The following is a 20,291-nucleotide window of genomic DNA, read 5'->3' on the forward strand; positions in this document are numbered from 1 at the left end:
GTAAGATGTATGACATGAAAATAGTTAGAGTACACTATTCCTAGGCTCATGCTAAGTCTTGAAGATAACCTTTTAAAAAACTGCATGATATGGCCTTTGCCTCAGGTCTTTACCAATCTAACTAGAGAAACAAGAGTACATATATGAAAGAATATAGAAAAGTCCATAATTAGGAATAAAATGTATGGTATAGAGTATGTGATGTCAGGAGGCCAAAAGATCTCTGTTGACCAGTCAGGGAAGAGTTTCATGGGAAAAGATGAGCATGAAAGCAGGAAAAAGTTTGAGAGGTGAAGAAGAGGAAAGATATTCTAAGAGGGGTGACTATAGAGTAAATAACAAGAGAAAATTTGAAAGAAAATATGACCGAAATTGGTGATATATTGGATTTGAGGGAGTGATTGGAAGAGCATGGGGTAGAGAGAGGAGAGGTGAAAATTACAACAAAGATATAAGTTTCACTGATTAGAGAGAGATGATGTCACTGATGTAATTGACATCTAAGAAAACAGGTTAATAGGAAGAGATGGGATACTAAATAAAATATTTTTCTTACTTTAGATTTTTAGTCTTCTTTTTGGGTTGACAATCTAGAATTTTTATATGGTTTTAACTCAGAAACCAACAGAGGTCCCCATTATAGTCATATTTACTTAGTTGTGAATTCCAGTTAATTATCAGAAATATTTTAATACAGCATTGACCTAAAGTAGAAAATCATGTCGAGTTTCCAGCACATTCATTAAGGTCCTGGCCTTCATATTCTTCAGCCAAAAGCTAGATTGCATGAGGGGTGGGTGGTATTTCTTCTCCAGATTGGGCAGTGTGGATTCTGAGGGAACTGTGGAATGATTCAGGAATGAGATGTAGCAGTAGTGCCAGTTCTGTGCCCCAGTGCTTTTAGTAAATAAAGATTTTGAAGGACCAGGGACTTGTACTCTCCATGGTTCCTTTATCATCTATTTTAAACTACCCAAGTGCAGAGGATTAAATGGTCAAAAATGATTAGTGTTAGTACTATGTTAATTGAATTAATATAGTCATGAAGCTGCTCAACTTCCAATTCAAAATAAAAATCACTCAGTACATCTAGTGATTAGAATCTAGTTGAAACTATTTCTACATCAAGATCATCTATGATGGGATGTTAGGCAACAAAACTTTCAAACTTATTTACTTTTGTTCATTGTCTTTGCTTTTATTTGCAGTTCTGGGAAATGTCAGTGCAAAGTGGGTGTCACCGGCTCTTCATGTGATAGATGCCAAGATGGATATTATGACTTTAATAAGAATGGCTGCTTGCCCTGCCAATGCAATAATCGGTCTGCCAGTTGTGATGCCCTCACAGGTACACACTTTCCTTACCTTTTTATATAATTAGTCCACTGTTCTTTTCACTTTGAAGTCCTTCATCTATGAGTTGATTCTCCCAAATAGTTTGTAAGGGTCTTTCTCTTCTAAGTAGGATTTAATAGGTCATAGCAAGCCAAACTCCTGCTACAACAACTTTAAAACATATATAAATTTCAAAAATCATATTGGTTGGAGATCCATGGAAGAAAGGAAAACTATATGAACTAAAATTCCAGACAGGGTATTTCTAAGTAAGCTGATGATCACCCAGCCTTTTTCCTTTCAAGGGACATTGCTGATTCTGGGCACAGACTAAGGAGCAGGCTTGGTCCAAGTAAAAGAATTCTTCTTGAGGAAAGAGATACAAGAAGAGCTTCTGGCAGTCATTTGGGGCTCGCGTGATGAATTGGAAACTAGAGGAGCCCTAAACACAAGGCCAATTTTCCCACAGGACATAAGCTGACTGTGCAGGAGATGGAAGGCTGTCCCAAAAGGTAGAAAGAAATTTCTCAGTCTTGTGGTGCTTAGGAGACAAAATCTCTTTAGAAAGAGAGGACCTGCTACAACATACAACCATCTCTCTCTCAAGACATTGCCAGATTCAGAGGTGTGTGGAGTGGGACTTAGGCTCACATTACTTAAGGGAAGTACTAATCTCTTGCAGTATTTCAGATCTGAGGAGACACATGCCTGTTAGGTTTTCAGTCAAAAGCCTTAGAGGGTCATGACCAAGAAGTAGTGATGAACCATAGGTGAACTGATTCATACTAATATTGCAGTCCATCCTCCACCTATCTCAATTTCTGATTGAATTGAGGTGATCTTCTCATTATATCTGTCTAACAGAGGAAAGGGGAATCATCTGTGGTTCTTTGTACATTGTGTCTGGCAATCAAAACACTAGACAATGCTCAGGTAGGAAAATGTGACCAATAATAAAGAGAAAAACAATGGAAGCAGACCCACAGATGACCCAAGTGTTAGAGGTAGCATAAAATGACTTTAAAATAACTAAAATTAATATTTTAAGAAAATAGAGGAAAAAACAGACAAAATAGATGAAAAGAGGCAAAATTTCAAGAGATTTGGAATCTATAAAAAATAATCAAAAGAATACTCTAGAACTGAAAAGTATGTATGAAATTAATACCTCATTGCATGGACTTAACAGAAGTATACAGTATATACTGTGAAGACAAGGTTATATACCATTGTATACAGTGAAGACAAGGTTAGTAGATTTAAATACAGCTCAATTTGAAATATCCAAACTGCAGCATGGAGAAAAAAAATGCAATGGAAAGAACAGAGCAGGAAAGACATGTGGGAAATAGCCAAAAGGTCTCACATAAATGTACTTGAAGGCTCAGAATGAAAGGGGAGAGATATTGGGACAGAAGCAAATATCTAAAGAGATAATGTCCAAGAGTTTTCCAAATTAATGAAAGACATCAACCCACAGATTCAAACAGCTCAGCAAACCGTAGGCAGTATAAAAACAAAGAAAACCACATCTAGGCTTACTTAGTTAAACGATTTAAAACTAAAGACAATTAGCTTTTCTGCTCTTCAGTTTTCCTAAATGTAAGGATTAGAGATACTTCCTTGGAAATCTTTTTTTCCCCAACCAAAAAAATCAGAACATACTAGTCTGACAAGTACAAGTGTTTTTATGAGACCAAGGTAGTAGAATATTTGAAAAGAAAGTACCCTGGAAAAAATGTGTTGAAATCTTATTCTTCATTCTAATCCTGTAGTCTGTGGTGAAACAAATTGATTTAGAAGAGATTGTGGTTTTTTTTTTCAATTATGTGATCTGGTCCCTGCCTACTTGCCAGTTCTATTTTGTGCTATTCTTTTTCTTTACTGTTTGTGATCCAGTCATACTGGCTTCTACTCCTAAAACGTGTTATGTTCCCCTGTCCCAAGATTCTCATACATGATCTTTCCTCTGCCTAGAATGGTCTTTCTAATATACCTGTACCCCCACCCCGGCCCCTTTGCCTTATTAAACCATATCCTTCCTTCAGGCCTTCAGTTAAAAGTGACTTCATTAGAAAGCAGTTCATGCTTCAGGCTAAATGATAATTCCCAATTATACACTCTCATATACACTTGTATTTTTTTCATAGCACATATCACAGTTTGTAATTATATATTTATTTGTGATTATGAGTCATATATGGTTTATTCACTACATTGTAAGTTTCATACCAGCTTTGTTCACCATTTTATACAATATTTAGTAAAGATATTTGCACATAGTAAGTATTTGCTAAATTTTTGTTGAATAAATGAACAAATGAATGTAGAAACTTACAGAGCAAAGATGAGTTTCAATCCTGGATAACAACAGAAATGCTTCATCATGCTGAGTTGATTTAAATTGCTCCCTAGGTCATTTATGGTACCAGGAAGCAGTCTACATTGCTGGTTCTCATTTCTAATTTTCCTTGCAGCAGCGAGGTAGCTTTCTTTAGTGTCACATAAATCCCAACCTGTTTTTGCTCAGGAGATAATTTAAGGCAAAAGAAATCCTTTTCATGGTTATGATTTCTAAAGCAGCTAGTAATAAGAAATAAATGGTTTCTCTGGAAATATAATAAAAGTGGAATCTAATGTGAAAGAGTGCAAATAATATAAAACTGCCAGCTTAATATAAAATCAGTCTTTCCTTTTGTCTCAAACTTTGAAAAGATTTTTTTTCAACAGTGTTGTGATACGGTTGCCCTCTGGTGGCCACTTACTGTGTTTTTGCAGTTCTTATTTCCCCCACCCGCCTAGTCTTTATCTATACCTTGTGTTTTAGATTGAAGTAGATTTTTAAAGTAACCTTTTCATGATACAGTATATTGAGAAAAATATTTTGGAAAGAAATGTGTCTTAAAAATATTTCCCTGATCCAGTAATTCTGTTTCCAGGAATCAATTCTTAGGAAATAATTTGAAATTCATAAAAAGCTTTATGTTCAAAGATGCTCACCACAGTGGCAGTTATAATTCTAAAAAATAAGACAACTCTATTTCTAACAGCGGGGAATGAAGCAAATTATGTTATCTAGGCAATACATGATAAGAGCACAGAAAGTGAAATCTTGACTTACATTGTACAAATTACCTAGCCTTGTTTTTTCACTTAGAAATTTGGGATTATAACAGTAACTGCCTAATGGGATGCTGTGAAGATTCAGTGCTATATGTTTATACAGTGCCTGGCTAATTACAAGCAGTCAGTAAATGGCAACTATTATTATGTTGCCATGAAAATGTTTTAAAGAATGAAATATAACGACATGAGAGAGTGAAAGAAGCAGGGTATACAATGACATGTGCCATATGTTTAGACTATTTAAAAAGCAAAACCCAAACTTCTCTATATAAGGAGAGAGGCAAGGAAAAGTATTCAAAATCTTAATAACAGATTTCTTTGTGTGATTTTTATCTTGTTTCTATTCTCCTGTATTTTTCTAGATTTTCTTTATTGAACACATACTTCCCTTAAAATGGAGGTGGGAGGGACTGTCATTTTTAAGCTAAAACTTTATGTTCACATGGTGTACTTCTTTGTAAGAATTTAAGGCGACTTCGTGTATTCATAGTGTCTCATGGTGAGTACCTTGACTTGTCAGTAGCTTGACTGAGTTGACCACTCCTTCATCCTTCATTCCTCAGTGACTTTCTTCACTTTAAGATATCACACATGGGACTTCCCTGATGGCGCAGTGGTTGAGAGTCTGCCTGCCGATGCAGGGGACACGGGTTCGTGCCCCGGTCCGAGAAGATCCCACATGCTGCGGAGCGGCTGGGCCCGTGAGCCATGGCCGCTGAGCCTGCGTGTCCGGAGCCTGTGCTCCGCAACGGGAGAGGCCACAACAGTGAGAGGCCCACGTACTGCATAAAAAAAAAAAAAAAAAAAAAAAAAGAATTAGCTTTAAGATATTACACTTTCCTGTTTTTTTTTTTCCCCTCCTCAGTCAGCTCTGCTAGATCTTCTTTTCACCTATAAGCACTGGAGTGCCTCAGAGGTTTGTTTGTCTTGACACATTTGTCTTCTGCATTTATACTCTCCCTAAATGATCTCATTCAGTCCCTTGGATTTAATTTAAATGCCATCTCCAAATGAGCTAATTACCAGATTTACATTTCTCCCTTGATCTCTACACTCAAAGATCTAACAGTGCACTTGACATCTTCATTTGAATGCTCTAAGTCAGGGATCCCCAACCCTCGGGCAGTGGACCGGTACCAGTCCGCCACCTGTTAGAAACCAGGCCTCACAGCAGGAGGTGAGCGGCGGACGAGCAAGTGAAGCTTCCTCTGCCGCTCCCCATCGCTCCCCATCGCTCACATTACTGCCTGAACCATCCCCCCACCCCCCCACCCCTGTCCATGGCAAAATTGTCTTCCATGAAACCAGTCCCTGGTGTCAAAAGGTTGGGGACCGCTGCTCTAAGTGGCAAGGTAGCCTTAACACATCCAAAACAACTCTTTATTTTACTATATAAGCTAAGCCCACTTTACTCCTAGTGTTCTTCATTTTGGTGACTGGCACCATAGGAGCCACATTTGCTTCTTTTCCTTACTGCAGATGCAGTCCGTCAGCAAGTTCTGTCAGCCTGACATTCAACATGACCTTCATTGCTATCATCCTTGTCTAAGCAACTGTCATCTCTCTGAATTACTTTGACACGCTGTCATCTGACCATTCTGCCTTCTCTCTTGTCCTCTCATCCTCTGACCCCCACCCCACCACAGTCCAGTCTCACATAACAACCAGCGTGATCTTTTAAAAATGTAAAACCAGATCATGTCGTTCGCATACTCAGACCCTCCAAAGTCTTCCTATCCCTCTTGGAATAAAATTCAAACTTCCTTCCATGACTACATTTTTTGGGCCTCTGCCTTTCTCTCTGACCTTATCTTCTGTTACCCTCTCCCTTGTTTGCTTAGGCTGGCCTTTCTGTTTAACAGGTTGAAGTTTGTCTTCTGTTGCATAGAGAAGATTAGGCATTTCTTTTTATAACAAAGTACCTTGCTGCATTTCTGACAGGTTTATATGTGAACTAGAGGTAATGAAATAAATAAGGAAAAGGCTTTTTACAGGTGGCGATTTATGGTTTCAAAGCTTTGTCACTGAATTTGGTTGGAAAAGAACCCTACATTCTTTTCTTTGACCAGTTATTTTCTTGGTTACCCCCACCAGATTTTTTTGATGCTTAGCCAAGGAGCATGAGATCATCTTCAGGAAACACTTATTCTTTTTTTTGGATTAGCTCCTTTGGCCATCTTTCAGCAAAGAAAATGTGAATTTTAAGGCAGTATTGTTATATTTGGGAGGTTCCAGGCAGAGCATAATGAACAAATTTACACTTCAGCTAATTTTTATATGTCATTTATCATAAAAGAAAGATTCTCAAATTTCAGATTTTAAAGGGAATTTAGATCTCATCTAGTTAAGCTTTCCTAGTTTGTAGAGGAGGAATTTGAAGCATTATATCCTATGGAATATCTACATATACCCTCTGAAATGTTTACATTACATTAAATCATTGGGCAAGGAATTATTATCCCATTTTACATATTAAAAAAGTGAAACTCAGAGAAGCTATTTGCTGAAGGTCACATAGCTGTAAGAGGTTCAGCTCAGAATGGAACTCATATCTGACATGAAATACATACCATTTTTCTTATGTTATGTTGCCTCCCAAAGAGGAGTTGTAAGCTGTTAGAAAAGCAAATTCATATTATTCGTTCCTGCTCTATATGGACTTTAAAAGTTATGATCTTTATTTTTATTGTAAAAATCAGTCTTCAGTTTTGTACATGAAATGTTTTAAAATTGCTTGAGCTTTTGAAATATTTTACAATATGCATTTGGTACATTTTACAATGTATTAATTTTGTAATCAGAAAAAAATTAAGATAGTAAAAATAAAAGTGATAAGTGCATATTAGAGACAATTTAAAAATTAGAGGGGGAAAAAACACTTAAAGGACTGTTGCCCCTCACAACTATTGTTAGCATTCTGGTGTATTTATGTCTTATCTGTCTTTAATTTATTAATTTTCTTTTTCTATAGCTGTGTTCCATGTGCATGCTATTTTTAAAGCAATGTAGAGTGATAAGTTTTTAAAAACTGATGAGTTTTATTGTTATACTTATTTCCTCCTTTACTTTTCAGATAACATATTTACCATGTAGGCTTATTTTTTCTTACTGATTTCTCATTGCGGCTTGTGACCTAAAACAAATTGAAATAAGAAATTCTTCTGGAAAAAATATTAAATATTCTAATATAAATGGTTTAGGAGAGTGAAGCTGTATTGTGATAAGCACAACGACAAACATTTGAAGGTCTTACCTAGAATATTAGAAAGCCCCAAAATAATAAGCATGTAGGTCCAGTAACATTGTAGGAGCAAAGTATTAAAAGCATATATATATACTGTTTTTTAATAAGACCTTTTCTTGACACATTGCAAATGGCATGTTATTGGAATGCATCCTTATTCTGTTTCAGAACTATTAATTTTTGAGATTTTTTGTATTAAAGTTTAGGACGTTATCAGAAATTTTTCTTGAAAATTATTTCCGTTGGACATTTTTAATAGGGGGAGAGCAGGTAGACAGATTTTATACATAAAGCAGGTTTTGACTTTTCCAACCTGCAGAACACTTTGACATTTATTTTATTTTTAGAGCCAAAATCTACAGTTTCCTAGTATGTATTTTTCAGCTATTTTTATTGTCACAATGATACACAGCTAAAGAGGGATCAGGATATAAGAAGATCTGCGAAGAAACCAGTACCTTAAGTGTTTATCAACGTATGAGGATATACTACTTTGTTACATATATGAAATACATCATTAACACTATCAGGCCTTAACAAATTATATGATTAAAAGTGATATTTACATGCAAATTTGATATAATTCAGAGTTAAGTGTTCATATAATAAACTTAAAAAAATGTCTTTCTGAATAAGTTCATGAAGTTTCAAGGAACTTTGCTGTAATCACATAAGAATTGAGATTTGAGATGTATGTTAATAATTTTCATTCTTTTGGTTTTTCAAATCTTGTTCCAGTTGTCAGACCATTTTATTCCACAGCCTCATTCTTGCTCCCCTTTTTTGTAAATATTTCACTAGTAAGGAAAAGAAATCAAATAAAATTACTTATGATACTTTTGCACTGAACTATATTTAGCTTATCATGTAAAAATTTCATTGTCTTCCTAGATCTCTTTGTAGAGTTTACTCATTTATTTCTGTAATAGGAGTTCTGAGTGTCCCTTTGAATCTTTGTAGAATGTAAATTACTCTACACATTTTTGTTTCCTGTTTGCAGGTGTTATGCTGCTTCAGTACCTGTAGAATGTCCTTACTAGTAGGGAACCAAAGGAGTATTATTAAGAAACACATAACTTTGCTTGCCTCCTTCCTTTTCATTTTCTTTATTAATTGTTTTCATTTTTATTTTGAATTTTTAAATATAAAACCATATGGAGAGGGACTTCCCTGGTGGTCCAGTGGTTAAGACTTCGCCTTCCAATGCAGGGGGTGGTGTGTTGTTTGGATCCCTGGTTGGGGAGCTAAGATCTCATATGGCTTAGGGCCAAAAAACCAAAAACATAAAAAACAGAAGCAATATTTTAACAAATTCAATAAAGACTTTAAAAATGGTCCACATCAAAAAAAAAATCTTAAAAAAATATGGAGAATAATATAACAAAGAATTAATAAATATTAACACTTTGGTATTTTGCTTAATATTTATACATATTTGTAGTTATATATTTGAAATAGAAAATTTGAAATAGAGCTGGAATTCTTCCTCTTTGTTTTCTTCCGTGCTCTCGTTTTTCTCCCTCCCTCTACAAACAGCATATAACTTGCCTATACCCTCTTAGTCTGGATTTAATTTTTACTGCATATGTATGTATCCATCTGCCTAGAGTATTATGTATCCATTTGCTTAGTATTGTTTAGTGTGGTTTTTAAAATTTTTATTTCAGTCAATCAATTTTTACAAAATAAGTAAGCACTCTCCTTCTTTATGTATCATTCTACAATTTGCTTTTTTTCAACCAATGTTGTTTTTAGGATTTATGTGTGTTCATACATATGGTGTAGTTCACTAACTTAACTACAGTATCCCAACTATTAAAATAATACAATTTATCTATTCTTCTTTTAATAGGTCTTTAGGTTGTTTTTATTTTTTCTTTGCAAATTGTTGGCCTGCTTTTGGTATGTAGTCAGTCAATCAACAAGGGTTTATTGCGACTCTAGTCATGTACCTAGACTTTCCCCACAGAGTTTACAATCTAGTAGGGGACACAGAACTGATATGCCTGTTTAGTATAGAAATAAGATGGGGTAGAAACTGAACTCTGTGCAATCTCTGTTGGATAACTTTTTCTGGTTAACTCTTAAGGTTTTTTGGTTGCAGGTATGATTTATTTAAAGTTACTGTGCTTTCAGAGTAAATCTTTAACTTCTTGAAATGATTTGCTTCTTTTAGGTGCTTGTTTAAATTGCCAGGATAATAGCAGAGGGGATCATTGTGAAGAATGCAAAGAAGGATTTTATCAGAGTCCTGATGCCACTAAAGAATGCCTTCGCTGCCCTTGTTCAGCAGTGACATCTACAGGCAGTTGTATCATAAGTAAGGCCTTTCCCTAAATCTTCATTTTTAGAGGAAATATCAGTGAATCAATTATCAATAGGTAGAAAGTGTGTTGATAAAGTTCTAGATGCTGTAGGTGAAAGGGAGTTATAAAAACAGTATAGGTTTTCCTTTCTAGGAATTTGCATCAAATCCAAATACATATGTGAAATGAGACATGAGGGAGGGATGAGGAAGTTTTTGTTAAAACTGTATTTTGTTCCATCTGACATGACTAAAGAGGAAGGAATAAAAAAATTTTGAGTGCCTATCCATCTCAATTACTCAGATTCTTTATGTAAGCACACTTCTTTCCTTCTCTACCTAAATAGATTTTCTGGGTGGCCCTATCATTCTCACAACAAACTGGACAATTAATAAATAAGGTAAATTATTAGTTTGAATTCCATGTGTTTCTTAAGTTTGAGAGGAGATAGTAGGCAGGGTGTGTAAACTGTTTTGGTGGGGGGACTAGTAGTAGTTTTGCATTTTCAATTGTAGCTTGAAATTTTACTAAATTATTTTGATGTTCTCTGTCAGAACTCGGTGAATTGGAACCTGAATGTGTCCGGTGTAAAGATGGTTACATGGGCCAGAACTGCAATGAATGTGACAATGGCTATTACAATTCTGACAGCATCTGTATGGAATGCCAGTGTCATGGCCACGTGGACCCAGTTAAAACTCCAAAGATTTGTAAGCCTGAGAGTGGTGAGTGCATCGACTGCCTCCATAACACCACTGGGTTTTGGTGTGAGAACTGCCTAGAAGGTTATGTTCAAGACCTCGAGGGAAATTGCATCAAGAAAGGTAAAACTTCACCTAAGGTTGTAAATTTAATATTTAAACCTAGCAGTGAAAATTTCAGGACAGCTACTTTTAGCTTTGTAAAAGCTTCCAATCCTACCAGAGAAGTTTTCTGGAAATAGATTTTGATAGATATTTGCCTAAAGAGATTTCCTTCTATTCCTGTTGCTCTCCTGAGACTCCAGAGTCAACTCTAGAAATCTGAGGACCAAGACAAAGTCATTGCAGTGTTCTCACATTTCCTCTTCATCTGTTTTTTAAAAAATATTTTAAAAGTCCTGTCATTTCTTTTATCCTTTGCTTCCTGTATTCTCATCACTTCCAGTGATCATCAAAGGTCTTTTTAAGTACAAACCTATATCTGGTTAGAAGTTCCAGCTGAGAAACAAGGGTTTATTCTAACTTCTGTCCTAACTTTGGGCTTAAGTTTTCCCAGGTGTGATGGAGGAAACAGTAAAAATATTCCTCAATTTTTAAAAGAGAAAGTTATTTATATGGCAGAATGTTTCTTTCAGGGAAGTTCAGTAAGGGTTTAGATGAAAATTAATGATTAGAAATTTAGGATGAATTAGGGATATTCAGGCTTTATTAGGTCATAGAGATTAGGCCATGCTCTTCTATAAACCATTCTTTGATATTCTGACAGATGCTGAATACTGGGTTGATTAGGCAGTTGGTCTGTGGCAAGGGTTATCCTTCTGCCATTTTCTTGATATCCTTATTCTGCTGTTATCAAGGCTAAAAAGCTCAGATTGAACCCTATCATTAGCCTGGAGGTCCTGTCACTCAATTCTCTTTCCCACTAGAGGCATACCTTGTCCATACTTAGCTGACAGGACTGGGATGATTTTTCTTATTAGTTATTAGGAAATGTAAAACATGCCTCTTTTTAGGATAGATTGATGTGTCTGACTTTAGTGAATTGTAATGATAATAGTAATCATTTTGTTGAGTGCCTACTATGTGCCAAGCACTGTAAACATTAAATGTGATGATGTCATATAGTACATTATCTAATTTAATCCTTCCCAAGAACTCTGCAAAGTAGATATAATTATTCCCATTTTATTGATGAGGAACCTCAGTTTTAAAAAGATTAACTGACTTATTTATTGCCACATGGTTCTACTTGATTCCAAAGCTTTTGGTATTTCTACTGAGCTATGCTGCATTAAAAGTACAAAGTATAGTACCTTAGTTATAAAATAGCTATAACATACATAAAGGAAGAATCACTACGCTTGCAATGGCTGTTTTCTGTCTTGGCTGATACCAACTTTGGATATTTAAAATGTGTTTTTCAGAAGTAACTAGAAATACAATTTTTCCTATTTTGTTTTTGCCTCCATTGAAGAGAATTTTACCTTTATGAAATGCCATCAGACATGTTGAACTTAGTTCAAATGATTATTATCTAAATCACTTTTAACCAAGTGATTTAGAAGTCTCTAGTGACATATTTACTACCTTTTTAGGAATTTGTATGAATCTATTCAAGAGTACAGAAGGTTGGAAAACTCCAACATTAGAATTTTCCCAAAGATTTTAGCATAGATATTACACACTTTGGATAACAGCCATGGATGTAATAATCTAGCTTTCTAGACCCTGATTCTTTTCATGATATTTCTTAAAAAGTTATTTTTAACTTGCATTACCGTAAAGCAGTGTATCATGTCAGCATCCCATATCAACTTCCACTCCCATGTGTATTTCTTTTATGGTTTCTTAAAACAAGATATTTTGTCTTTTACATTTCATTCTCTGTTTTTATTTTCAGAAGTTATTGTTCCAACACCTGAAGGTTCTACCATTTTGGTTTCCAATGCCTCTTTGACCACATCAGTGCCCACCCCTGTTATAAATAGTACATTTACCCCTACAGCCCTGCAGACTATCTTTTCAGTAAGCTCTGCTGAAAATAGCACATCAGCTTTAGCTGATGTATCATGGACCCAGTTTAACATCATCATTTTGACAGTCATCATCATCGTGGTGGTGCTGCTGATGGGTTTTGTGGGGGCCGTATATATGTACCGGGAGTACCAAAACCGGAAACTCAACGCCCCCTTTTGGACCATTGAGCTGAAAGAAGACAATATCAGTTTCAGCAGCTACCATGACAGCATTCCCAATGCAGATGTGTCAGGATTGTTGGAAGATGATGGCAATGAAGTGGCTCCCAATGGGCAACTGACCCTGACGACACCAATACATAACTATAAAGCCTAAGGAGCTAGAGCTGTTCTCCTGGATTGTGAGACCACAGTGCTTACTAAAACAGCATCAGCGCCTGGGCCGAACAAAGCCTGGGTAGAGTCACTGAGATGAGAAAGCAAAGGCATATAGTGCATCTGAAATTTTCAGGTACAAATTTATAATGTACTTAGCCTATTACCCTTAGATTTCCCATGAAGATCTGAAGCAGTCACTGACAATAAGGACTTGAAGTAAAGTCTATTTTTGTACCAAACCACATGGGAGTATAGAAAGGCGGAACCGCAGAGTGCAGCCCAAATCCACTTTGACCTCCAAACAGACTTCTGGGGAAGTGTTTATCAGACCAGCGGAAACAGGATGATGGATGTGGAGGGGGAAAGGACTGCCAGAAGACTTCATCTCCATTCCTGAAACACATTTTTTTAAAGGAGGGGTCAGGGGTGATATTCATTGAGGAAAAGCTGATGTTTGGGCTGTATCACAATAAACAACCTTGATTATTTCCAGAATAGGGGCAGAAAAGTCCCAAGAAGATCTTGAGAAGGGTTTTTTTTCCTTCCAGAATTCTTGCTCAATGATAAGATTAAAGCACAGGATAAGCTTCTAATGGTAGAGAGAGGGAGGCAACATCTGGGAGCAGGAAGCTGATGGTCCCTCCTTGGGGTCTCAGTATAAATGATAAATTGTCTAAAAATAAGGAATATTCCTGCCTCTAGAGAAATAAGGTGTATATAGTTAATGTAGAATATCTGGGCAGCATTGTATTTGTATCTATTTGTAAAAAAAAATCATGTCATATTTTATCATCTAGAATTTATTTGTACAGCAGTTAATGGAGTTGTAAAAAGAAAATATGGGGTTAAAATACTGTAAAATAGATGGCAATATTGCTAGAGCTGGGACTCTGGTGAGCACCAGTCATTTTTAGTCCCTCTTTGGACACTGTTGAAAGTCATAAGAGGTTGGATGTTTCTAATTTTTCTTTCCCTTTTCAATCTAAAAGTAGAGTTCTATGGTCTTGGCTTCCCATAGATTCAAGCAATAGATTTTGCAGACAGTGTTTGTTAAGCTGGGACACAGGCTGCACTCTCCAAACTACTCACCTGATTAGACATTAGCCTCTCTATATTTTACATAGATTAATGTAGAATATATTCTCATTAAAGAATTTTTTTTAATGTAAAACATAGTCTTCCAAAGGAATTAGAAATATTTTAGTTCCAAAAGAAAAGCCATCATTATTACTTGGGATCCCCTGTGAAATATCATGCCTGTGAAATATTTATATTCTCCCCCCACCCCAAAATACTTCCTACATTTGAACGTAGCCTGTCACTCACATGCCATGAGGTGTGTACCATCTCTCTGCAGTGCTACAGTTCTTGTATCTTCTTGTCTGGTTAGAGGGTAGCTCTGTAATTGAGTGGCTATAGTTGGTCCTTGCTTTTAGATGCAGTTTTTTCTTAGAGGCTATCTCTACCTTTGCTCTCATCTAATTATGATATTGACAGATTGTAGATTAAGCAAGCCAGGAAAGCAGCCAGAAGTCAAATATAGATATTTATTAGGAAGGAGAGCAAACTGTCAAGTGGTTAGGAAAAAAAAACAAAGATTAGACCTCGGAAATCCAAGTTGGTAACTCTGCCTAACTTCCCCCGAGAAGAACCTGGAATGTGGTCACATCCCTCTGTAGTTGTTCTCAGGGTTTGGAGATGATGCTCTGGAGGATGCACAGGCAGGTAATCTACTTCTATTAACCTTAGGTGCTCCGAATATTTGGCCATGGTTCGTGAAAGTAGAGATTATATTACATTAAAATTAGTTACTATTTCTATAGCCCTTTGCAGTTTGCAAAGCATCTTTCTATATATGTGTCCTTTGTTCCTCACCATAGGCCCCTGAGGAATAATTGTTGTTCCCATTTTATAGGTGAGGTTAAATGTCTTGTTCAAAGCTATATAATATGTCATTATTAGGCTTGGAATCAGGACTCCTAACTCTGAAGCACATGTTCTTTCAACCATATGCTTGTGCAGAAATTGCCCAGCCATGAACACAAGAAGGCTGGGAGGAAGAGCCCATCTGTGAACGTTTCTAATTTTTCTAAGTACAAGGTACAATCCAGGGCCATACAGCCATGAAGGACTTTGTGGAAAGAACACAGGAGGATTACTCTCTGAAGCCAGTATTGGTGATAAGAAAATTAAAATACCAGTTTGTGCTTCATTAAAGTGAACTAATCCTTCCAAGCAGGGAAAGGAAACCTGATTTCCCCAGCAGCTGCCACATACGCGTGTATAGACTGTGCAGTGCATAGTTCCAAGGAATTGTGTAAAGTGACATACCTGCCTTTCCCCCAGATGACTACCTCCTCAAGCCAGGGATTGAGGATGGTGAGAAATAAGCGTTTGTTAAACAGAAGTTAACCGAATAGAGAAAGAAAGAGTTTGTTGGCGTCTAAGAGCCAAAGCCAAATAGTCTGGATTCTGGCCATGTAGAGATTCCATGAAACACACTTTAAAAGATATTGCAAAAACTGAACCACAAAGAATGTTTACCTTTGAATATTTATGAACAGTTCCTATGTCATGTTCTCAATTTGTCCTGATGGAAAAAATTAAGGTCTTAAAATCTGTTTTAAATAATATTCTTTAGTGTCCCATGCTTCTGCTGGTGGAAATAATTTTGCTCTAAAATGAAATCAATCATGAAGTGATCTACCACCAAAATCAGACTAGGAAACCAGTATGGAATGCATTGTACAATAGTCATTTCTCTAAAGGCATGATCCCCATGAACTACGGCATTTACCACCAGGATCCCATACGTCCTTTAGAAAGACTAATATTGGAAGAATTTTTGTCTAAGGATTAGGAATGCGTTTATTTTCAAATGAGATAAGACTAGTATGAATCTTATTGATGAATGACAGATATTGCTATTAAGTGATACTTTTATCTTCATTAATTCATTTTAGTAAGCCCTTCCACATTTCTGACAGATGCCCTCGGTAGTGTTGCTAAGTATGTCTGTCCTCCCTTACTTTCCCCTCCCTCCCTCCCTCCCTCCATCCTCTACCTCCCAGAGGTCTCTTCTAATGGAATTTCTCCAGTTATAGAGAAAAATGATAATAAAAACTAAACCTCATTTATACTAAGGTCCTGTGGATCTAGTGTGTTACTCTTAGGGATACCTGGATTTTAAGAGAGGAGAACAGAGCGGACGTGGAATGGGAGGAGAGAGATGTGGGGGCAGAGGATTTGTGGAAGCATCAAATTATATGTCTACTCTCTAGCCCCAATATTCCCAGAAAATTGACCATTAAAGCAATACTCACTGACCCACTAGTTCATTTTGGTCAGCTGAGTGCCTTGAGGACACTTAGTCCTTCTTGTGCTATTCTGGAGCCAGAGAGCTGAAGAAACAGTACTGCTTCCCGACAGTCTCAGTTTGGACTGGGTCATTAAATCATTCACCTTGGACCTGTATTTTCTGTAGCGCATATGGTGAACATAGCACCACTTATCATGAACATTCCCAGGTTCTTATATTTTGAGGTATGTGGGAAGGAGTTGAATTTATATATCTCACGGAAAGCTCTCTGACAGAAATGTCAGAGAAGTAAAAAGCAACCCAGTGTAATCTGTTAGAGCAAAGAAAGCATTTCTGGCCTCATCCACGAAGAACCTTTGGTCTATTATGATCATCTTCATAGGAATTTGGAAGCTAAAATGAGTTTGGTGTGTGCAGGGGAGTAACGGAAGGTTAATGCAAGCTTTCCCTTCAGCCCCGAGCCAGTGATTATGCCAAGGGGAGAAGCAGGAAGAACACACTGATTCATCGGAAGAAGTCAAATGACATCACATGGACTAGAACAGTTCTGGATCATCACAGTGTCAGTGGTTGAATGATGCTTTTTCAAAGGCCATTGGGAACCTTTCTTACTTATCATGCATATGCAGTAACTGAACCAGCAGCCCTAGAACGTGAGCCCAGGCTTTAGGTCTGCACTAGTCCAAGAGCTAACTGATTTACAGTGACGTTTTCATGCTAGGCACAAGCACTCTGTACTACGTTAAATTTCAGCCCAAGCAATTGGGGAGTGTTTCTGAAACATTAAACTTGTATTTATGTCGCTAAAATTCTAACACAAATTTTAAAAACATGTCTCATGCGTATGCTGTACTAGGCTTCATGATGCATTTCTAAATTTGTGTATGATTTGAATATATGAAAGAATTTATACAAGAGTATTATTTAAAATTATTAAAAAATAAATGTATATAATTTGTACCTATTGTAGATTTGTTGTTTTACTTTTTTATGTGGTCAGAGTTTTTGGAAGTCTTTTAATATATGTCACAGATCACTTATTTTCAAACCACTTCATGAAAGTCTTTGAACCCTTCATTTACTGACCATGCTTTCTGTTTTAGGAAGTTCCTTTAAAGAATGTTTTCCACTTAGGAAAAGAAATGCCACACGAAGATTTCCCCCTCTCAGAACAAAACAAAACACCCTGAGAAAAAAGCATATATTAACATATATTCTTGTTTGTGCTTTTACTTGTCTCCAATGAGATCCATTGGGTTTTCCATGAAAATATTACAGAAAAAACTTGCTCCTTTTGGATTTCTTTTTCATGCATGTAAAAAATGTCCTTTCTTTAGAATATGAAGGGAACCATGTTCTATGTGTTTGTTAGATAACCTGTAATGAGAGTGCTTTTTTTTTACTCTTTTGAGGTACCCTTGGAGATCCTCTATTTTGACAAAGCTCAAAGGATGCCATCTAGAGATCCAAGGGGTACCCTGAAAAAGAAGAAAAAATAAGACAGGCCTTTGTTTGTCCTGAGAGCTTTATAAACTTCAGTTGGTTTATTCAGCTTCAGCTGGTTGATATTTGAACTTTAAAATCCTGTTTTTGGGGCTTCCTTGGTGGCGCAGTGGTTGAGAGTCCGCCTGCCGATGCAGGGGACACGGGTTCGAACCCTGGCCCGGGAGGATCCAGCATGCCGCGGAGCAACTAAGCCCGCGAGCCACAACTACTGAGCCCGTGTGCTACAACTAACTGAGCCTGTGCTCTAGAGCCCGTGCTCCGCAACAAGAGAAGCCACCTCAGGGAGAAGCCCGTGCACCGCAAGAGTAGCCCCCGCTCTCCGCAGCTAGAGAAAGCCTGCGCACAGCAACGAAGACCCAATGCAGCCAAAAATAAATAAATAAAATAAATAAATTAAAAAAAAAGAATACACGTGTTGTGTGTTGAACACTGAACTTCAGACAGTTGCAGAGAAAGCAGGCAAAATGTTTTCTTTGTATGTAATAAGAGTAGGTTTGGGTAATGAAGTGTTTGGGAGGAGATCTTCTTTTGTGGTTTCCTTTGTGTTGTCGGACCAGTTGCTAAAGTCCTGTAATGTCAATAGGTTTTTCTTAATCTCTGCTCCAAATAAGGAAGAGTCTTAGCCCCTCCTTATGCTCACTACCATTCTAACCCAACTGTATAAACTCATGTATAATTTCCTATATATGTCAGGTTATATGATGTCTTTCTCCCTTTGCTGGTACTGTTTCTTCTATCTATAACATCCTTGAGAATGTTTATTCATTCTTTGCAAACCCTTGATAAAAGAAGGTTGATAAGTCCTTAATTTATATCTCCATTTGCCTAATGAAGACCTCTCTTATTGCACATATTTTATTACAAATACTTGTTATATTATGTCTTCCTCAGTAGACTGCATTCCTTGAAGCCAGGAGCATTTCCTCTTCTGTCTCTTGTTTCTGGCACAGTGCTGGCATGTTATGGGTACTCAGTAAATGGTGGTTTAAAACAAAAGGTATTTGACAGATACAACAGTTGGTCTGTGAACTTATTTGGTGAGGTATTATAAGAAATTTTATATTCAGTGGGTAAGACAGTGTTTCTATTTAATAGAGATGTCAGCATACAGGGTTCAGAGGGTCTGAGAAACTCTTGAGATTGTATGCTTACTTGTGAATATAAACAATTTGTGTGTGTTTTTTTTTCCTGGAGAAAAGGTCCATACCCTTAATCACAGCATCTAAAGGATCTATGATCCCGAAAGGATTAACAGCTATTAGGATGGGGATTACTTTATGTATTTCAGCAATAATCCCCTCCCCCACTGAATGTAAATTGGTACAGCCTTGATGCAAGGAATCCACTTCTGGGAATCTCTCATAAGGAAATGACCTGAAAAGCAGAGACTTCTGTGCCCCACCCCCCAATTTTTTTTTCCCCCAGAGTCGTGTATAAAATTCAAAAAAATGGAGACAAACTCTAGATGTTCAACAACAGAGACATGGCTTAGTGCATACACCTGCTGAATTAACATATTGTCATTAATAATAAGGAAAAAGGGGGTCTTCTCTCGTGGTGCAGTGGTTAAGAATCCTCATGCCAATGCAGGGGACGTGGGTTTGATCCCTGGTCTGGGAAGATCCCACATGCTGGGGAGCAGTTAAGCCCGTGCGCCACAACTACTGAGCCTGAGCTCCAGAGCCTGTGAGCCACAACTACTGAAGCCCGCGTGCCTAGAGCCCATGCTCTGCAACAAGAGAAGCCACCGCAATGAGAAGCCCGTGCACCGCAACGAAGAGTAGCTCCCGCCTGCTGCAACTAGAGAAAGCCTGCATGCAGCAACAAAGACCCAACACAGCCAAAAATAAACAAACAAATAAATAATTTTATTTTAAAAAAAAGACTAAGGAAGAATGATTAAAAACAATAAAATTAAGTGAAAAATATAGAATATTTTGAAAATGTGCATGCAATTCTACTTCTGGTATACAGTTTAGAGAAGCTCTTATGTATGTGTACCAGGACCCGCGTTTCAAACTCTTCATTGCAGTATCATTTGTTATAGCAAAATAACTGGAAATATCCCAACTGTTTGTCAGTAGAAGAATGGATAAATTGTGGTCTATCCATATACTTTGAAGAGAATTTTATACAGTAGTTGAAAGTGAATGAATGAAGTACAGCTATATACATCATGGATGAGTCTCAAAACATAATGTCAAGCAAAAAAATCTAGTCATAGAATATATACAATATAATTTATATAATGGCCAAAAATGGGAAATGGAATATGTTGTTTAAAAATACATTATGTGTTGGGCTTCCCTGGTGGCGCAGTGGTTGAGAGTCTGCCTGCCAATGCAGGGGACACGGGTTCGTGCCCTGGTCTGGGAGGATCCCACATGCCGCGGAGCGGCT

General features: G+C 37.0%; 1 protein-coding gene across 1 annotated transcript in view; it reads left to right on the forward strand.

Moving 5' to 3' along the window:
- MEGF9 (multiple EGF like domains 9) overlaps positions 1-17,354 on the forward strand; it is an 84,358-nt gene extending 67,004 nt beyond the window's left edge. Inside the window, exons 3-6 of the mRNA XM_030858860.3 lie at positions 1,209-1,348; positions 9,882-10,025; positions 10,566-10,835; positions 12,613-17,354. Coding sequence (XP_030714720.2) covers positions 1,209-1,348; positions 9,882-10,025; positions 10,566-10,835; positions 12,613-13,064 — 1,006 coding nt within the window. The 3' untranslated portion in view covers positions 13,065-17,354. The remainder of the gene's footprint in view (positions 1-1,208; positions 1,349-9,881; positions 10,026-10,565; positions 10,836-12,612) is intronic.
- Positions 17,355-20,291: the final 2,937 nt, after the last annotated feature.

This window comes from Globicephala melas, chromosome 6 (genome assembly GCF_963455315.2).
Source record: "Globicephala melas chromosome 6, mGloMel1.2, whole genome shotgun sequence".
Classification (NCBI taxonomy): domain Eukaryota; kingdom Metazoa; phylum Chordata; class Mammalia; order Artiodactyla; family Delphinidae; genus Globicephala; species Globicephala melas.